At 36.3% G+C, this 19,341-nt stretch overlaps 1 protein-coding gene across 2 annotated transcripts; it reads right to left on the reverse strand.

The window, feature by feature from the left end:
- Positions 1-1,210: 1,210 nt before the first annotated feature.
- LOC108692428 lies at positions 1,211-4,913 on the reverse strand. 2 transcript variants are annotated; one of them, XM_018200662.1, is made up of 5 exons: positions 4,610-4,913; positions 4,379-4,477; positions 4,012-4,173; positions 3,673-3,910; positions 1,211-3,552 (listed from the first exon to the last, which is right to left on the reverse strand). In XM_018200662.1, the coding sequence occupies exons 1-5, from the start codon at positions 4,677-4,679 to the stop codon at positions 1,215-1,217; spliced, it is 2,907 nt and encodes a 968-aa protein (XP_018056151.1). In that variant the 5' UTR covers positions 4,680-4,913; the 3' UTR covers positions 1,211-1,214. The 2 variants fall into 2 exon arrangements, with proteins under 2 accessions (XP_018056151.1, XP_018056154.1); XM_018200665.1 differs by lacking the exon at positions 4,379-4,477.
- Between the last annotated feature and the right edge of the window lie 14,428 nt (positions 4,914-19,341).

The following is a 19,341-nucleotide window of genomic DNA, read 5'->3' on the forward strand; positions in this document are numbered from 1 at the left end:
CCGTTTAACATCTTATTTATATTTTTTTACATAGCGTTCAATGCTATTATGTACAAGTTCATGTAAACTACATATTTAAACTACATATTTAAACTACATATTTAAATAAAATTGAAAGATTTTTTTTTTTAAATAGTGGAAAATAAAGAAAAAAAATTTTTTTTAATAAAATCATATTTTATATTTTATTGCAAACTTTGTGCTAAAATTTAAAGTAAAATAATAATTATCACTTGTGTTACATTTTTCATATATACTCAATATAATTAATATAAAAAGAAATAAAGTTCAGTATGTTTAATACGTAAGAAAAAATATTAATACATCTGTATCGATTATTTTTATAATATCATTATACCTGTATAATCATATAAATCATATAAATATATCATTATACCTGTACGAAATATTTCGTATACCAATTGTTATGGGAGTGATAATTACAATAATAATAGTTAATGATTATAGGAATAATATTCAATATACGAAGAGTTTTGGGTAGAAAGAAATGTCCTTTAAACTGCCGAAAATTTAAAAATTGAAAAAAAAAAAGGTAAATAAAAAGCTGCTTTTTATGAAAACTAGAAAATAAAAAAGTATCAAAGAGTATATATACAGATATTTAATTTTTCATCTTTCTAATTTTACATATTTTTTCGAATTTTCCACTATGATTTCAATTTTTTAATTTCGAAATTTTTTAATTTAAATTTACTAAGACATTTTTATTCAGTAACGAAAATATAAATTGTTAAAAAAACCGATCAACGTTACTGATTTTATTATTGAATAAGAAAAATTTGTAGAAAATTAGGAAAAATTGTATATGTACATATATTATTACATTTTTAATCATAGAATTAAAAAAATTATATTATTTATTGTTAATTTGCTAAATAAGATTTAGAGATCTGTTTTTTTTTTCTAAGATATTTGTTAAAGCATATTCTTGACATTAATTTAATGTTGAAAATATGTATATATATGTATATTTGGAATAAATGCGAATTCCCGTTGAAAACGAACTTTTTTTTTACTTCATATATCTTTTTAAAATCTAAAAATGAAATTTACAACTTTTATACAATACAAATTATTTTTGAGATATCAAAATTTCAAATCAAGATGCATTTATATTATAATGATCAATTCCAAAATTGAATGGTAAGAGTATTTAATCTACAACAATACAATTAATAAATAATCCCTTCTCATTAATCATCGATAATAGTATAATCCTCCTCACTTTCCGTGGAAGCAGCTACTTCTATATTTATTATATCATTTTTATTTGAATTTGCTTCATTATGTGACACAATCACATCATTCATTGTATCTATATGAATTGTTGGCAATTCCGTTAGTTGAAACTTATCATTCAATTCTATATTTACTTCTTGTACCTTAAAATTAAAATTATTAACAATTTCTTCGTCATTCTTATCCAGTGTGTCACTTTTGTCATCTTCGGTCACTGAGTCAATGTTATTACTCAAGTGTTTTTCTTGTTGGCAATTTTTCAATTGCTCAACCGATACAATAGGCAAATCGATATTTTTCTCTTGTTGACAGTTATCCAATTGTTTGACAGGTACAATAGACAAATCATTATTTTCTTCTTGCTGGCAATTTTTCAATTGGTCGATAGATAAAACAGATAAATCAATATTTTCCTCTTGTTGACAATTTTTTAGTTGACTGCTAGATACAGCAGATGACTCGATATTTTCTTTTGATTGAGAATTTTTCAATTGATCGGTAGATAGAATAGATACATCGATATTTATTCCTTGGCGATAATTTTTCAATTGATCAGTAGATTCAACAGGTAAATCAATATTTTGAAACAAATGCGAAGTGAATGATAGATCCGTTTGCAATTCCTGAAGTGGCGTTTCTTCCAAATTTATCAAACCCTTCGAATCTTCCGTCTCAATGCCATTATCTTCTATGTGCTGCAAATAGTAGATAAACTGTTCTTCGTATTTGCCAAAATTTTTGTCAGACGTAAGTGGGGAATTCACACTGGGGAAAACACTATCGTCTGTTTTTGGGCCATAGGCGGTTTTCATAAGCATAGAATAACCAATGCATTTCTCATAATCCCTAGAGACAATATCATATACCTGAATTGCTTTGTCTACAGACAAGTGCACACTATCATCACCAATACCACGATGCACAACATTTTTTTTACAAAATAATAAATTCTTAATAATATTATTATCTTTAACTAAATCGGATGGCTCTATTATCTGACATTCCTGATTTTCGTAGTCAGATTCGGTATCAGAATCGTTGACGCAAATCATATCTAAGGGAATATCTACATTTTCTCGGGACGATTCCAATGAATTTTCATTAATCGACAATGTTTCCGTTTCCATTTCCGTCTTCTGAGATCTCCTCCATTCGATGTATTGACGTACTATCCTATCGTTGATGTGTACCAATTGAAAAACCGTGTCACGCATATTGCAATAGAAATGCAGGATTTTCTGTCGCGCTTTTATTTCAATGTTTTCGACTGTATTGTTCAACTCAAAGAAATTATACATCTTTTCCTTTGCATCGTTTAAAAGTTTATCCAATTCTTGGCTATGTGGTAACATCATTTCGCTGAAAGAGACATCTTTTTTTATAGTCGCGCATGTCATTCTCAGAGGCTGTTCCTCTCTTACGCTACCGTCGTCATTCTTCTCCCAGGTGAGAGCAACAGGTACAATCTTATCGATGTCGATGTTGTCTTTGTCTGTGTCGATCGTCAAATCAATTTGCCCAACAACTCTTGGTTCATCATCGGAATCGCTATCGAGATCGATTATGTTAGGAGTTAACGTTATACCCAAATCTTTTGGCTTTGGAAGAATAAATAGAGGTCTGCTGTCCACTGGATTAGGTATAGACACCATTGTGTTTGGTGAAGATTGAAGCGATTGCGACGATTGATAAGAACTCGCTTGCTGCGGCTGGTACGTCAACTGCGGCTGCGACTGTGCCTGTGGCGGGAGAATAATCCGATTCATCGGAATAGGTGTTTGAATGTAAGCAGTGGATCCCGAGGGATTCATAAAAGATGTGCGATACAAGGGAGATGATTGCTGCTGCAATGCATTGGGATCGAATCTCGATGGTAACGAAGTATTTGAAGTATTGATTACACTGGGCGATGAAAGAACGATACTTTCTGATGGGGTTACAGTTGAATTTTTATGACTGACGACAGATTTCGCTGATTCGGCATTAAAAGATTGACCGGTAAGGAATGTGGTCGGGCGTGGTCTAATAGGAATTGGCATTCGGTTAGTAAACTGTGTTCCTTTCGTAACAATGCCATTTTGCACCATCGGTCTGAATCTTCTCAGTTGTTTACGTTTTATATGTCCCGGTATCCCATTGGCTTTAGGTGAATACGTTTCGTCTTCTTCCTCGGAATTGGATTCGAGTCTTCGTCGCTTACGTTTACTTCTGCGCGGACAACATGTTGATTCGTCCAAATTCATCTTCTCCTCGATCTCTTGACTGCTCATTTTCTTGTCCTGCGAAAGTATCCTAAAATAGCACCGTATCAAATATGAATGTCAATAAAGATTTCTACACTGGAATGAAATATAATTCAATACAAATTAATACATTCGTGTAATGTAATATTTTTGTGATACTTTATGATACCTTTTCACTGTTTGTACATGTTGAAGTAGAGCCCAACATACAGCTCTTGCATTATACAAATCACTTGGATGGCACACAAAACATTTCCATTTTTCATCAGCTTCGATCTTCTTTCTCACTAAGGACGAAAAGTTTCTCCTTATACATTTATAACAGAATGTATTGCTGCAATAGGAGCAACAGTACAAATTGCCACCATTGGCACACCAACGACAGAACATATCTGTAGCATCATCACCTAAGAGCAAAGTAAAAATATAAATTATACAATTATATCCAGATACAAGCACAAATAAGTAGGTAACATATAAGACAAACATACATTAATTATAACATTACCTTGTTCAAAACAGCCATCGCCATAAAAATCCCGACAACTTGAACACAATAATGTACGAAGTACAGGATGTTCAAACATATTATGCGCTTGTGCCGGAGCCGAACCAATGTGTACATCGCAGGCTGTACAATGAATTCTACGGAATCGCACTGATGCAATATCTAAAAACAAAATTGGATATTAAATTTATACTATGATACAAAATTCTCACAGTTTCGTGAGAAGCGAATCTCCATCGTGTAATTTATATCCCTTATTACAAACAAACCTTAGGTTCTAGAGCACAATTAGAAAGCGAAACTAAACTACAAACTAAACTAGGAACTACACGTTACAAGCCAAGGCATGCTTGTTTAGAGAGCTGACCGTTGCCGAATATGAGCTTGTGATAATTGCTCTCCTCCTGAGAGAACGGGGCGAGGGCCATGCTGGTCACGCTGGATGTCTGATCATTTTCTGGTGTTACTGAACAGAAAACCATGCCAAGTAAGTAAATAGGTTAGAGTAGGTAATACTCATGAAAATTATCCTAGTTACACGGAAGCCGCGCATCATTGCCATTTACTCCGTCACGCCTATGTTTATTACTATGCTTACCGTTCTCCTTGACATCTGTTTCTTCCTTCACCTGTACTTCGAGCATACTCGAAATATCCATAGTACTCATTCGCTCATCACAGGAGAAACGCACCTTTCAAAATAACACCGGATCTATCTTGCCGCCATTTTCCTACGGAAGAGCGTGGTGATCAGCCACAGCCGCGAATCGACTCACGCCAGGACAGGAATAGGATCGCATTAAAGTCGTTTCAAGCCACTGAATTTTCTCGACACTGCTGTGGTTAAACCATCGGAAGAGAAATTCTCACACGAAACAGACACGCTGAAAGAAAAGGAGAGAAAAATAGAGAAAGAAAGAGAGAGAGGGATAATTGAGCAGCCACAAGCAGCAGAACAGCAGAGGTCTCTGCCGTCTCTGCTGGTAGGTTCGAGGAAACCAACGGTGACGTTTGTTTTCATTCGATTTTCTTGATTTTCTTGTAGCTTCAACTAAATTCCGATTAACATGGGCTGCTTAAGCTGCTTTCCTTTTAGGAGACACAGTTGATATACTTGATACAAATCGACACACGTCACTTTCCATTTACAATAATTTTGTTCAAACTTATTCGACACACTTTGTCTTTGCTAGAGAGATGTATACACAACCAGTTTCCATCATTTTGTTCTATTTTTTGACCAAAATCTTTGATTAAAATCTTTTAAGAGTAGATATTAAAAGATGGCGGCACACACTGCACATATCGCGTTCCATTTCAATGTGATAAACTATGTTCAAGTATATGTTAAACTGTCGATTTATGTCTCCTAAAAAGAAAGCAACTTTAATCGGCGAGCAGTCTATTGCTTACTTTATTACATATTCTTTATATATATAATTCGTTGTCGCTAATCTAATCTTTCTCTTTCTAATAGCAAGCAATTATCGCCAAATAAATTGTGCAACTAATCACATAATTAGAAATATCGCATTCGACAAATTAATCACTAATCAAGTCTGATTTTATCTGAAACTGTGTTAAATCTCATCTTTGATGACCTTAATATAATTCTCTTCAGTCAATGAAATTATCCTATCGACATAGGGCCGGTTTCACCATGTTTGATAATGTTTCACCAGTCAGACGCCAGTCACTCGATCAGTACTTGATCCACCGATTAAATTTTGTTGCCAACTGATAAAATAAAAACTTATCATGTTTAACCTATAATTTCTTGACAACGAATCTGTTACAAAACACATATTTGTAAATATGCACTCAAAATGTATTTTATATTTCAAAATCTAATTTATTATCCACATTATACTGTTTTCTTGTCATGAATAGGTTAAAAATTAAAATAGATTTTTAAGTCTTGCTGTTGGCAATTCTGGTGACAAAGTTAATCGGCCGATCAACAAGTACCTAATCGGCGTTGGTGAAACCGGCTCATTTTTTGTTTTGCTTTCTATTTAAATTGCTTTCTATTTACATAGGTGAAACTGAGTCTAAAGTATGAGTGTCGAATATTTTATACTCAGATTCGAATTAATGACACCACTATTTTCTTACTTTAATAAAAAGTTATCACATGTTAACACAGACTCATAACTTCACTTTGAACTTTCTGAAGTGAATTTACGACTCATTTAGAGCACATGATTTCGATCTTATGTAGATTATAGTTAAAAACTCAGTTGAATCTCCTTTGTTAGAATGCAAAAGGAACGCGAATTTAACTGAGTTACGACGTTATAAGTGAGTATTATCTGAAAATCAGAATAAATAGAAAGCAACTGTAGGCTCTTGGTCTCTTGATTAATCCAAATTTGGTTCAATCATCTCGAAAATTCGTTCCTAATTTGGAAATTCAATATGGTGCATGTGCGTAAATCATCATGCGCGTGAATCAAATAGGCAAAGTTGATCTCATCTGAAAAAAATACACTACTGCCGTATATGTGTGTGTGTGTGTGTGTGTGTGTGTGTGTGTGTGTGTGTGTGTGTGCGCGCGCGCGCGCGTGTGTGTGTGGTGTGTATCAGATGCACCGCATTGGATTTGATAGATGTTATCGCAATACGAGCTAATCGAGATAGAGATAGGGAGTAATAACGGCCATTTAACTTACTTTGCAATTGCAGGTTATGCGTGATTATGTAGTATGACGTGCTCATACATAGGGGGAGCTTTCCAATAAGAGATACAGGTTACAGTAAGGGAGCATTTATATTGGCCGTAACTGTATGCCATATGCCATAATGACGTATACCGTAATGGCGTAATCTGTAAAAATTAATCAATCATCTTCGAATATAATTCTCTTTCACCGTTAAATAAGAGGGGAATACTTGACTGATAGCAATTTTTTACTTGACAAGGAAAGATTTAGTACCAACTTCACGATACGAAACAGTTCGGTATTCATAGTCGATTCTTATATTTAAAGCTTGTTCTACATTGGTCGTATCGTAAATGTTGCAGGTCATAAATTTGTTGCGTCAGTCAATCCGAAGATCAATTGTTAAAGTCTCACGATGTTACAATACAACTCTACGATATAACCAATATAAAACCAGCTTAAGGACTGTCGCAGACAAAATTTCTATAACAGTAACCTTAAGATGTGAACTTAAGCTAATGAACTAATTAGAATACTACTTTAGATCTATACACTCTAAGTGTCGCAAGTCACAAGTTTATTACTTCACCCAATCCGATGCTTCAATTTTAAGGTGCAGCTACAATAGAAGGAATAAGAAATAATGATTAACAATTAACAATTTCAACCTATCAGAAACCGTGTATTCTAGTGTATCCGATATCTGATAAGTTGAAATCTTTATTCCTTATTCCTAATTCCTTAGTCTTTCTATTGTGGCTGCACCCCTAAAATCGCGTGAAGCTTTCAACTGCGTGAAGCTTTCAACGCTGCGATACGACAATGTAGAATGGGCTTAAGACTGTCTTAGTCTAAGTACAATCTTAAAATGTCGTAAGTCAATCTGAGGACTGTATTAACATTTTAAAGGTCGCAGCACAAACTTTGTATAACGCATAGTGCGTAAGCAAGTCAACTAATCAGAATCTTTTCTTTCTTTCCATTCCATGAAAAAGAAGAATTTTGATTGGTTGATTCCATTATGTACTGTGCATTATGCAAGAGTGTGTTGTGGCCATAAGAAATTTAAGACAGTTTTAAAATAAAAACGAACTATGAATACCGCCCCATGTTTCGCATTGCACAATTGTAGCCCTTGAATATCATGAAGATCCATAAGTATTGTTCATTTTGTTTCTTGGGAGCTGCTTGAGGTCGTTATGAATAAACTCATGATACTTGAAATGTAGGATTCACACTTGAAATGTAGGATTCGTTTTAAGATACAGAATCGATCCCCTGCGGTTATTTTGGTGAAATTATAAATCGTTAACAATAAGTGACATAACTACATTATATAACTTTCCAAATATTTTAATACTTTAGATAAATTGTCAATGCATGTGTAACAAATTTCGAAATGATTAAAAAAAAAATCTTATGTTATTAAATCCTTCGTTAAGTTGTTAACAAATGTACATTATTATAATTATTAACAATTGTATTATTGCAACATTGCAAAAATAAATAAAAATTTTTTGCATATGTACTGATTCGATTAATTTATGAAGGATTTGATATGTAAGATTATGTTTCTTATTCATCAAAGCATTGTGCGTTGATATATGACTCACGATTCGCGACTCGTTTACGACCATTGTGCTGAGGCTTAGAGAGAGAGAGAGAGACATCGTCCAACTAAAGTTTCATTAGAATCTACAATAGTAGATATTTTAAATCTAAGCCATAAGAAACTGGCCAATTACAGCCGAATGCGAGAAGAATAATCAATTGTGATTCGTCCATTTCTTATGGCTTAAGGTTAAAAAATCTATTGTTACGCAGTGGTTAGTGCAGAAGTATTATTTTATCTTTGTTTACCGAGTATTAAATAAGAATTAAATGATACTCTTAACGCTAACCGCTGCATAAACGAATGCTCCTTATATATATCATAGCGCATAGATTTTCCATTTTTGAATTACTAATCATATCCTATATATATCAATATATTATATATACAAGATGTGTCTAAATCTGGACAAAGTTCAATTTAAATTTTTCACTATATTGCCTCCGCCAGAGGTTGTGTGCGTCTGAGAAAGCGTAATGCTTCTAGTAAATAGTCATATTTTCAAAATGGTAATGTTGAAATCAAGTGCGAAGTATAATCGAAGAGCCGCGATCATCGAAGGTCTTCGCGCTAGGCGCTCAGCAATGGAAATAATTCGATTCTTTGGATACTCGAGATCAATCATTTATGAAAAAATATACTTGTGGCAAAATATACTGCTTTAGAAACAGTCCAACAAAGGTACCAATATGCCAGCGAGTCACTCAAAAGAACGCACCTCGTAGTCTCGTTGAAAGGGTTCAAGCGCTGATTTCGGATGACTTAGGGCAATCGTTCTGATGGACGTAGTGAAGTCATGGATGGAAAGTCCGAAAGATCATATGTTTTTCAGCGGGACGGTGCATTGGCTCATACGAGTTATTTGATTCAAAATTGATTCTCAGACAATGTTGATATATTTTGGTCCAAGGAATTTTGACCTCCCAATCATGTAAAAAAATTTTTTGTAATATTTAATTTTTCATTAAAAACATTTTAAAGAAATTGTTCAATTTGTCCAGATTTTGGTGACGACGCTGTATATTGTTTTGTGATCAGTACGAATGTCTTAATAACAATATCTTAATAACAACAACATTATAGTTTCGTACGTAGTTTATTTTACATGACAGGTTACAATTTATAATTATAACATGCCTTGAGTTTTTTACTATTCGACAATAATTAATTATAAAATGAAATACTAAGAGTTGTCGCCCTGACTCACGACAGACACCTGGAGGCTATTGCCTTGAGTCGGATTCACAAAATTAAACTGTCACCCTGAATTTTATACACAACACTGCACAGTAACGTTTTATTCTCGAATACACTCGAATGTATCATGGCCTTCTGCGTGGTTAGAAGTGATAAGAGATACTACTCCTCGGCGACACTGATCCCCACCGCCATCTTCGTCCCGCGGATCCGACCCTATTAGATGTCGTGGATCCCTATTGGATATCGTAGATCGTTAGATCATAGAAGCCGCGGACTGGCGATGACGACGGAGCCTAGATGTGAAGATTTCGTGTCGCCGAGACCGACGTCATGATTGTCCTTGTCGGAAGCCGCAATACCTTGTCAATTCAAAGATATCGTCTACGTATTCTCACCTATGTGTGAAATATCTCGAGTGTGTATGATACACATTCGAGATACAAATATTATTTGGATCGTATATATCTTATAAATATGTATATATCTTATAAATATGTCGTGCATGACTTAAAGCATGTACAGGACATATACAGGATGTTTCAGGCCACCCATCCATTTTTTTATCTCCGCAGGATAAGATCCAAAAAAAATATGTTCAGACCAAAATTGTATAGTTTAAAAAGATATATTTATTGATCATATCAGTTTGACCTTGGATGGCTTTGCCAAAATCAGATCAAGATTACTTCGATTTTTTAAAATGAAACATCCTATTTTTTATTCTAGCATCTAATAGCCAATGTCAAGAACTTTCCAAAATTCTATAATAAAATATTTTTTGATTAAGTAAATCTCGAGTTATGAAGATTAAAAGTACAGCCAGCATTAGCATTATCCAAGGTGTATCGCGTGGAGGTTGCCCGGTAGAATTTACACCTTTTGTGTGTGTGTATGTGTGTGTGTGTGTGTGTGTATGTATGCGCGCGTCGCAGCAGAGATAAGATCCATCGTCACGCTTTCTTTTCTTCTTTCTCTGATCTGTATTTCAGCTACTCGATATTTAAATGGTCCTGAAAGAGAAAAAGAAAGAAGTGAAATAGAAATTTAAATAGTGTTACTGGGCAATTATTTCGCGTATGTGCACTTCATTTTGGACAACATAAAGTTAGGAGAGTTACGCTGTATATATTAGGTATGGGAAAAAGTTCGTGGCGTTTTTCCCATTAGATGGCATTAAAAAAATATTATAGCCAAATTCTGTTTTACTATAGAGATTCTAGGTATTCCTATCTTGATTCCTCTTGATTGATAGATCAATCAAGTATGATCAAGTATGATTAATGGACAAAGGTAAATGCACGGAACAAAAAGAAGGAAACCAAACGGTTATTCCCGAAAAAAATAGGTAGGAAACACGATGTCGGAAAAGCGCTGCATGGAAGAAATTTGAACGCTTCTGTCGGAGAAAACTATCAACTTAGAGGAATAGAGTTATCGTGTACATTGATAATATTATGATCGCCTCAAAAACGGTCAAAGCGAACCTAAATATTTTGAAAGACGTCTTACTGACATTGAAGAAACATGGTTTTGAACTCAACCTCAATAAATGCCAATTCCTTCGTCAAAGTATCGAATATTTAGGATATATTATTCACGCAACGAAATTTCAATCAGCCTTCGTACCGATGTAATCAGACAATTTCCGCGTTCGCGTAATGTTATTGAAGTTCAAAGATTTTTGGGGTTAGCCAATTACTTTAGAAAATTTATCAGAGATTTCTCCGTCAAAATTAAATCATTTAAAGATTTCTTACGTAAAACAGCTGGTTTGATTTTGACAAATATTGTATTACGGCATTCGAAGGTTTAAAAAAAGAATTAACGGCTTCTCTAGTTTTGATCTTGTACGATCCCAGAGACACTGCATACGGATGCTAGTGTCGACGGCTTAGGCGGAATTTTGCTCCAAAAACTATCAACCAGTCATTGGAAACCGATGATATATTTCAGTCAAGCAATTAATCAAGCCGAGAAGAATTATCACAGCTTCGAATTAGAAATGTTAGTGATACGCGCTATCGAACGATTCCATATATATCTATATGGTTATAACTGACTGTTATAATGCTCTTATATGTGCCGTTACAAAGGCTTAAACCCAAGGATCGCACGATGGATATTCGCTTTGCAAAATTACACGTGAAACATCGAGTGAATGAATAGTTAATAGCGCGACGCACGCCGACGCCTTAAGTCGCGCTATTAACTACGTCGAAGCTCTCCTCCTCGAGAGAGAACTCGAACTTAGGCAGTTGAAGGATCCACACCTTTAAACAATAGCACATGACCTGGAGTTCTCAGATAACGATAAATTCAAATTAATTGATGGATTAATATACCGGAAAGACACTGATTTCGTGATATCGGAATCAATGATCACGAATTTAATTCGCGTATACCATGACGAAACTGTAACGTATACCATGGCACACTGCAATATCAAGAAGATACAAAATATTGTAAGCTCGTGTTGGTTTCTGGAAATGAGAAGGAAGGTTGCCGAACATATCGATAATTGTTTAACCTGTAATATCCAACTTTTCTTCTCATTCAAACTAAGGTGAGATGCAAATAGAATCGACGTCGAGAGATCCGTTTAAGATTTTACATATTGATCATTTCAGTCTGCTTTAGCAGACTGCGGATGGCTATCGCCATATTTTCATAGTAGACTTATTCACATGTTTTATCTGGCTTTTCTCTAAAGTCCACTGAAGAAGTGAATTCATATCTAAAAACTCTCTTTGACACTTTCGGTTCTTCAGGTGAGATAATCTCCGACAGAGGAACTACATTCACACATTCGAAATTTCAATCGTAAACAGTTCATAAACAGTTATTCCGTCAAACATATGTTCGTATTCATAATCAGATCTTGTACTTAAGGCTTCCTTAAATTTATCTTTAGATGCTCAGCAATGAAATAATTCGTAGAGTATCTAAAGATAAATTTAAGAAAGCTTAAATATAAGGCCTGACTATGAATACAAGTAATAGACTCATCGTCGTGGCCTCACCATGGGCAAATGGAATGATGGAAAAAGTAAACCTGTTTTTTAAAGACATCACTTTAAAAACTAGTAGCGTTGCCTATAGAGTGGAAGGAATTACTAGGAAAAGTGACTACATGTTTTGAATGATATCATATCATTCGAATATCAAAAATTTTCGAGTATCAAAACTCTTTCTCGAAAATATTTTTCGATTACGACTATCGTAATCATACGAATAAGTCCTTTTCAGATTTATGCTCAATTTCTTTTAGATAAGTTGCGGATAACCTTATCCAAGAAATATCTCCATTGTATTCTGGGAGATATCTCTTGGATAAAGTTATCTAGATGTGAAGAAATTGGGCATTAGTAGATGACTTAACCGGCATAAATAAAGATTCACAAAAAAAGAGAAACTCAAACAGAGACATAGCGACAGAGGTCACTCAAAAGTTAAGAAAGTACAATAAACAGTATTACAATAAAAAACATATCGCTCTTACTCAATATTGCAAAATATATTATGATACGGAAATTGCGTGCAAAACCAAGAGAAAATTCAAATCTACCCTATAAAGGTCATCTACCCTTACATTATCGAATCTCTATCTAATTACATTGTAACTGACGTATTAAGATTTAACAGCTTAGAAACCCCCTAAAGCAATCCTATCATCGGACAAGATAAACTCTGGATTCGCCCAATGCAATAACCGAGCATCATTGTAAAATTGACAATTCATTTTAGATATCTTGTTCTAGTGTATATATTTTAAGCATAATTTGTATCTCTTATTTACAACGCGGTTATCTGTATTATGCAAGAAAAAAAAACACATCATTCCAAGAAATGATGGACTCGAAAGGAAACCTGCGGAACGCATAATCTTTATATAGAAAGTACCCGTGGAAGTTTCAAGAATATTAAAAAAACAAATCATTCAAGGATGAATCATTCAAGAATGTTTCATCATCTTCTTCTTTTTCTTGGTGTGTTGGCCAGGTAACTCATAGGTTGAGACTAGGCCACTGAGATCCGCGGTACTAAATTATAAATTGTGAGGGGATTACCGATCTACTAGAGTTTCGATCGAAATGATTGCCCCTCCCCCCTGCTTCCAGACGCCTGCTGCCACCCAACGGTAAGCCACACGCCATAGGAGAGGAGCAAAGGAGGTCTAAAAGAAAAGCTTATTGGCCTTCATGTAAGCCAATAGCAGGCGACACAATTTGGGAGAAGGGGAGTGAAGGGCAGGGAGAAGGTTCGGGAAGGAATTAGGGAATTTATTAGCAATATATTGTAGTTACGGATAGGAGACAAATTCAGATTAAATTTCTCACAATGGAACAGGAGATGATTAATTGTTTGGCAGGGATCCCCATAGAGACAAGCCGATGACTTTATCATTTGGACTGTGTGAAGACTTTCATGTCTTCTTGTATAATGATGCATACGCCTTGATCTCTCGGTTAAACCATATCACTTCTGACTATGTTAAATCCCTTGATGCTAAATTGTTATTGTTCTGTTTAAGAAGAATCTCTTATACATAAAGGATATCATAATATGTTATTAGGTGTACAACTTTGCTTCCGCCGTTTTCCTATAGATGGCTTTAGCGGTAAGTGATGGTCGAAATAAATAGATCATAGACGTCATACAATAAACTTGGGCATCTGTCAACATAACTTCATAGAAACATTAGTCGATTTGTGTCTGCATCATAAAGTTATTCTCGATTGAAAATGTCAGTTTACGAGCCAAATTCTCGTCATTTGCGGGAGGTTTTAATTTTTTGCTTCAATATGAAGAAATCTGCGGCTGAGGCTCACCGAATGCTCTCAAATACTTATGGTGAGGCCGCTATTAGTGAAAGAATGTATCGTGAGTGATTTCAACGCTTCAAGAGCGGTGATTTTGACGTCCAAGGTCATGCTCTGTATTTGGTGGGACCAGCTCGGCATAGTGTATTATGAACTGTTAAAACCGACTGAAACAATCACAGGCGATCGGTATCGAACGCAATTGATGCGTTTGAGCCGAGCATTGAAAGACAAACGGCCGCAATACAACGAGAGACATGATAAAATGATTTTGCAACATGAAAATGCTCGACCCCATGTTGCGAAAGTGGTCAAGACATACTTGGAAACATTGAAATGGGAAGTCCTATCCCACCCGCCGTATTCTCCAGATGTTGCACCCTCTGACTATCACTTGTTTCGATCAATGGCACACGGCCTGGCTGACCAGCACTTCCGGTCTTATGAAGAAATAAAAAATTGGATCGATTCGTGGATAGCTTCAAAAGATGACCAGTTTTTTCGACGCGGGATTCGTACGCTACCCGAAAGATGGGAGAAAGTAGTGGCCAGCGATGGACAATACTTTGAATCATAAATGTATAACCAGTTTTTTACAATAAAGCCTCGAATTTCGGAAAAAAAACGGCGGAAGCAAAGTTGTACACCTAATATTACAGAGAGCAACGATGGGAGATTATGCCTAATTTCAAGGCTATTTCATTGGAAGATTTTAATTTGTTAGTCATTTTATTTTTGAAGGTTTACTTTTGAACAGTGACGCGGCGTCACCGACTCGGCGACAACGACGAGAGCAGACTAAGTTCCTCCGCCAGATTCAACGATGTGACGTGCAACGGCGCCGTTAAGACTCCGGAAGAACGAGTTGCGGCGTTCCTGTGATATATCTAAATTATTTCCGAAATCTGTTATCATATTCAAATTCATGGACAAAATTAAGTATGTCATTATACTGCTGCTGTGTATAATTGAAATTCAAACCATTATGAGGATTTCTAAGAGAATCTCCTTCCACTCCACCAGAGTGAGGAGCGGGCGAAGATTATAGTTAATTTAGAAAAATAACTACCCATTTTATATTAGTTTAATGATAGACTGGATAGATTATTATTTTGGAAGTGAGTGAAGATTTTTGTGGCTATGAGAATTAAATCTGTAATTCCCGGGCAAGCACTATTGTCTGCTTGCATTGTGAGATTCCGGTTGTGTGGAGGCTTTATTTTGGAATGCCGTTACTAGATGAGTAGAGGATTCTGCCATTGTTTTCGTTGAGAGCTTGGAGATGCGCTCTTGTATCGTACGCATACTGAGTCATGTTGGGCTGAGTCTTTTTATCGAGACGCGATGTCACTCCTCCTTTCGAGAAAGCGTTTTTATTTCTCGATGATTGCAGACAAGAATGAGGTTTTAATATCTCAGCATAAGTTTGAGATTCGCCCTCTAACTCCTCAGCACCTAAAAGATCAAACCTATTAGAGTTTTCAAATGTTCTTTCTCTGTTGCGAGGAAGAGCAGGAAAATTGCTGTTATTTTTCAGCAAGATCGAGAGGATCCATTCTCTACATCATTTTTGGCGATGGAGATATTTTCAACAACTGCTATGCTAACGATATGTTATTTGACAATAACAAGTACGATCGTTGGTCCAATGTTTCGCCTTGATTGAATTGATGCACTTGGAGACTTCTTCTTGCATGCGGTACGGATTATCTGTATCGCTACTTTCGCTGCAGTTTAAACATCTGGGAGTACTTTTGCATAAGCCGCTTACATGGCCCACCCTATAACAGAGATGACATATCCTTGGCATGGGGATATATGGACGAACTTCGTGCCTAATCTTAAAGATAATATACCGCTTCTTGCGGTAATATTTATCCTGCAAATTTAATACGAACTTCTGGACGAAACGTATTCGATTTGGTCACCTTTAACACTCCTTCGATTCAACCTCTGGATGTCTATTTTTTGACCTTTAATGATTCCAGAGCCTCCTTGTGTCTAACTCAAATTGCTAGGAGACATCCTGTATTATCCTGGACCTAAAAACCTTGAAAGCTGGGATGAAGGCTCTTAGATTGAGCTTAGCGAAACTTAGCGAAAGTAGAATTCTTCACGGTTGGCCCTCGTGGCAGTTTTAACTGCTACTATTTTTCCATTACCAATTTTCTTAATTTCGAGAATATCGGGAATATCGACTTTAACTATTATTCTGCTCATAAGTGTGGGATGTATAGCGTTATCTCGGCTATTAGAATAGACATACACTACATACGGGCCATAGCGCGACGTAATTCTACTCGTATTCTGACTGATTTGTATTGTCGTCTATATTAGAACTTGCCTGTGTGACGTCGTGCTGGAATTGCTTACGTTTGCACACTTCTTGGCGGGAAATTCTTGCACGCTTTAAATAGAGCCCTCCTCTGTAGAATTTCGCAGCGGCCGCTTTTTAGCCTGCCTCTATTGCCTCATCAATATCCATTGGAGCTGAATTTATTCTTAAGGGTCACGTGGGCAACTGTGTTAAATTTTTAAAGTTTTCGAGGTTTGTTCCCTGTCAGCACTTTCTGACGCAACCGTTACACTAGATGCGTCTTTGTTTAAATGAAAGTTCATCACGAAACCGCTTCCTCATACATATTTTTCAGCAGTAATTTTTGTGAGACTTGGTCACTATACGGGGAGATGGGAGATGAAATTGTACTGGATTCAGAGGGAGAAGGAGGTTCTAAAATAAGAATCGGGGATTAAGAGAAAAAGACGTGCTGGAAGCATCGCCATTATCTCCATCCTCCTTTCCGGGGAACGAGGCCATAGTGCCTCGGATTATTCACTTATATGTGCTATTTGCCCTGCTAACAATGAAAATAATAAGTTAAAGACGGGATCCTCGAAAGGGCGGATGGACAAAATTACACAAGTTATAAACTCGCGCGATACACTCGAGCGACACAACACTGAGATGGGAAAGACAGACACGTCTGCACTCTACCAAGACTTCTGTAGAATTGAGATTACACACAGGAAATCGTTCGAGAACACTCACCACCCAAAGGCACACGATAATCCCACTATTTCTCCACTGAAGCCACCACACCAACGAGTGATATTTCCACAGCCATAATAGATTTTAAAGAAATTCTCCACATATCACAGACGCGTCTCGAATATCTTAACAACGTATTCAACATATGTTTGCGATATTATTCTAACGTTGTCAGAACGTAGATGGCTGTCTGAGTTTAAAAACATAAATTTTCTGCTAAAGTAGTGAATTTATATTTTAAAAGCAATGAATTTATGTTTTCAACATAGTGACTGCTGTATATTTACTCATGCACACACTATGAGTACTTTCCAATTGCTTAACATATTTTAACCTAAACGTATATAGGAATGCACAAAGTGTAACATTGTGCACGATTCAATTGGAACAAGGTCTCTATTCTTAAAAAATATCTCGTATGAAAAGCTAGAGACATATAGTATTTGTAACATATATTAGCATTTCTTAGTTTTTTGTATGCGATATTTTTCAAGAATAGGAGCCTTGTTCAAAATATGTACACTGTGCACGTTTGAGATTCGTTTCGAATAGAATTATGCGTCGTCTACAATACAGAGTAAGAAGTAAGAGTAAGAAATTCCCAATCACAATCTGATGACGTAAAACGAGAACCGCGAGCGGAAATTCAGCATCTTCATCATCTATGAGTTGTTCTAAGATCCAAAGGGCTAAGTAGGGAGCGGCGGCTGTGCCGTAAGTAACAGTAAGAAGGCGGTAATCGGTGATTGGTCCGCCAGAGGTAGGTTGCCACACAATGCGCTGGTAGTCGGTGTGTCTCGGGAGTCAATTAAGATTTGCCAATACATTTTGGCGATATCGGCGATTAAACACGTAACAGCGTCACTGCATTAAGACAATAGCTAAATCCCTTTGGAGTTTAGGGCCAACGAGTATGTGATCGTTCAATGATGTCCCCTTTGTGCGGCGTGAAGCGTTGAAAACCATTCGTAAGCGGATGGTTGCACTGCTGTCGCACGTAAGACGTGATGCGAAATGTAATAAGTTTGTTCTGATTTGACAATTTCTGTCGGTGGACTTTTGATCATATGACCGAGTGTTTCATACTCTGCGAGAAATTCGCGGTATTCGGAAGCGATAATTGGATCTCAAATTAAGCATTGTTCCAAGCGGCGAAAGCTCGAAACAGCAATAGCGCGATTCGCCTATCGAGATAAGTGGTCCGTTTTTAAACGGTAATCGAATACGATATACCATCCGTCCGGTATACGGGAATGCGTAGTTCTGAAGTGCTCTTTGCACTAATGCTCCGCAGAGCTTCGAGGCGCTTTTTGAGGCACTTCCTCAATCTCCCAAAAGCGACGAAGATCGCGATTGAGAGTTTCAAGAACAACTCCGTGATGCGCAAGCGCGGAAATTGATTCAGTAGTCGGAAACGAGGCTATCCGGAAAGAATTCAGCCGAGTGTCATATTTGCAGTAAGCTCATGTTTGAAACCTTTTCGAATACCGTCGAGAACAAGCATGCCAAAGAGATCGGCACCGATTATGATGTCGATCGGATCCGAATTCATGATTACGATCGGCAAATTCACCTTATGATAGCGAGGCCGGCAAATCTCGTCGGAAATTTAGACAATTCGCGCACACTACTGCCTGCCCTCGCGGTGTGCGTTTACCGAGAACGTTAGGTAACAAAATGCAGCGGTAATACGCGACAGAACGTCAAGGTGGTTCGCACTTCAGCTTCGGGATAAGAAGCGTTACAACGAATAAATGGTCCGTATCGGGAAGCGAACTATAATTTCTCGCACGCAGAATGCGCGATCGTCACCTTTTCGCGCTCATTTAAAATAAATAGCGTGATTAGAACGAGATACACGCATGTTTTGAATGATGACGGCTCTATAAGCGTCGGTTTATTCACCGTTGCCGAGAATACATTTAAATCAACGATTATTCCGGAACAATTATATTATATTTTATTGTATTAATATTAAATATTTTA

Source organism: Atta colombica, unplaced genomic scaffold (assembly GCF_001594045.1).
Source record: "Atta colombica isolate Treedump-2 unplaced genomic scaffold, Acol1.0 scaffold70, whole genome shotgun sequence".
Taxonomy (NCBI): domain Eukaryota; kingdom Metazoa; phylum Arthropoda; class Insecta; order Hymenoptera; family Formicidae; genus Atta; species Atta colombica.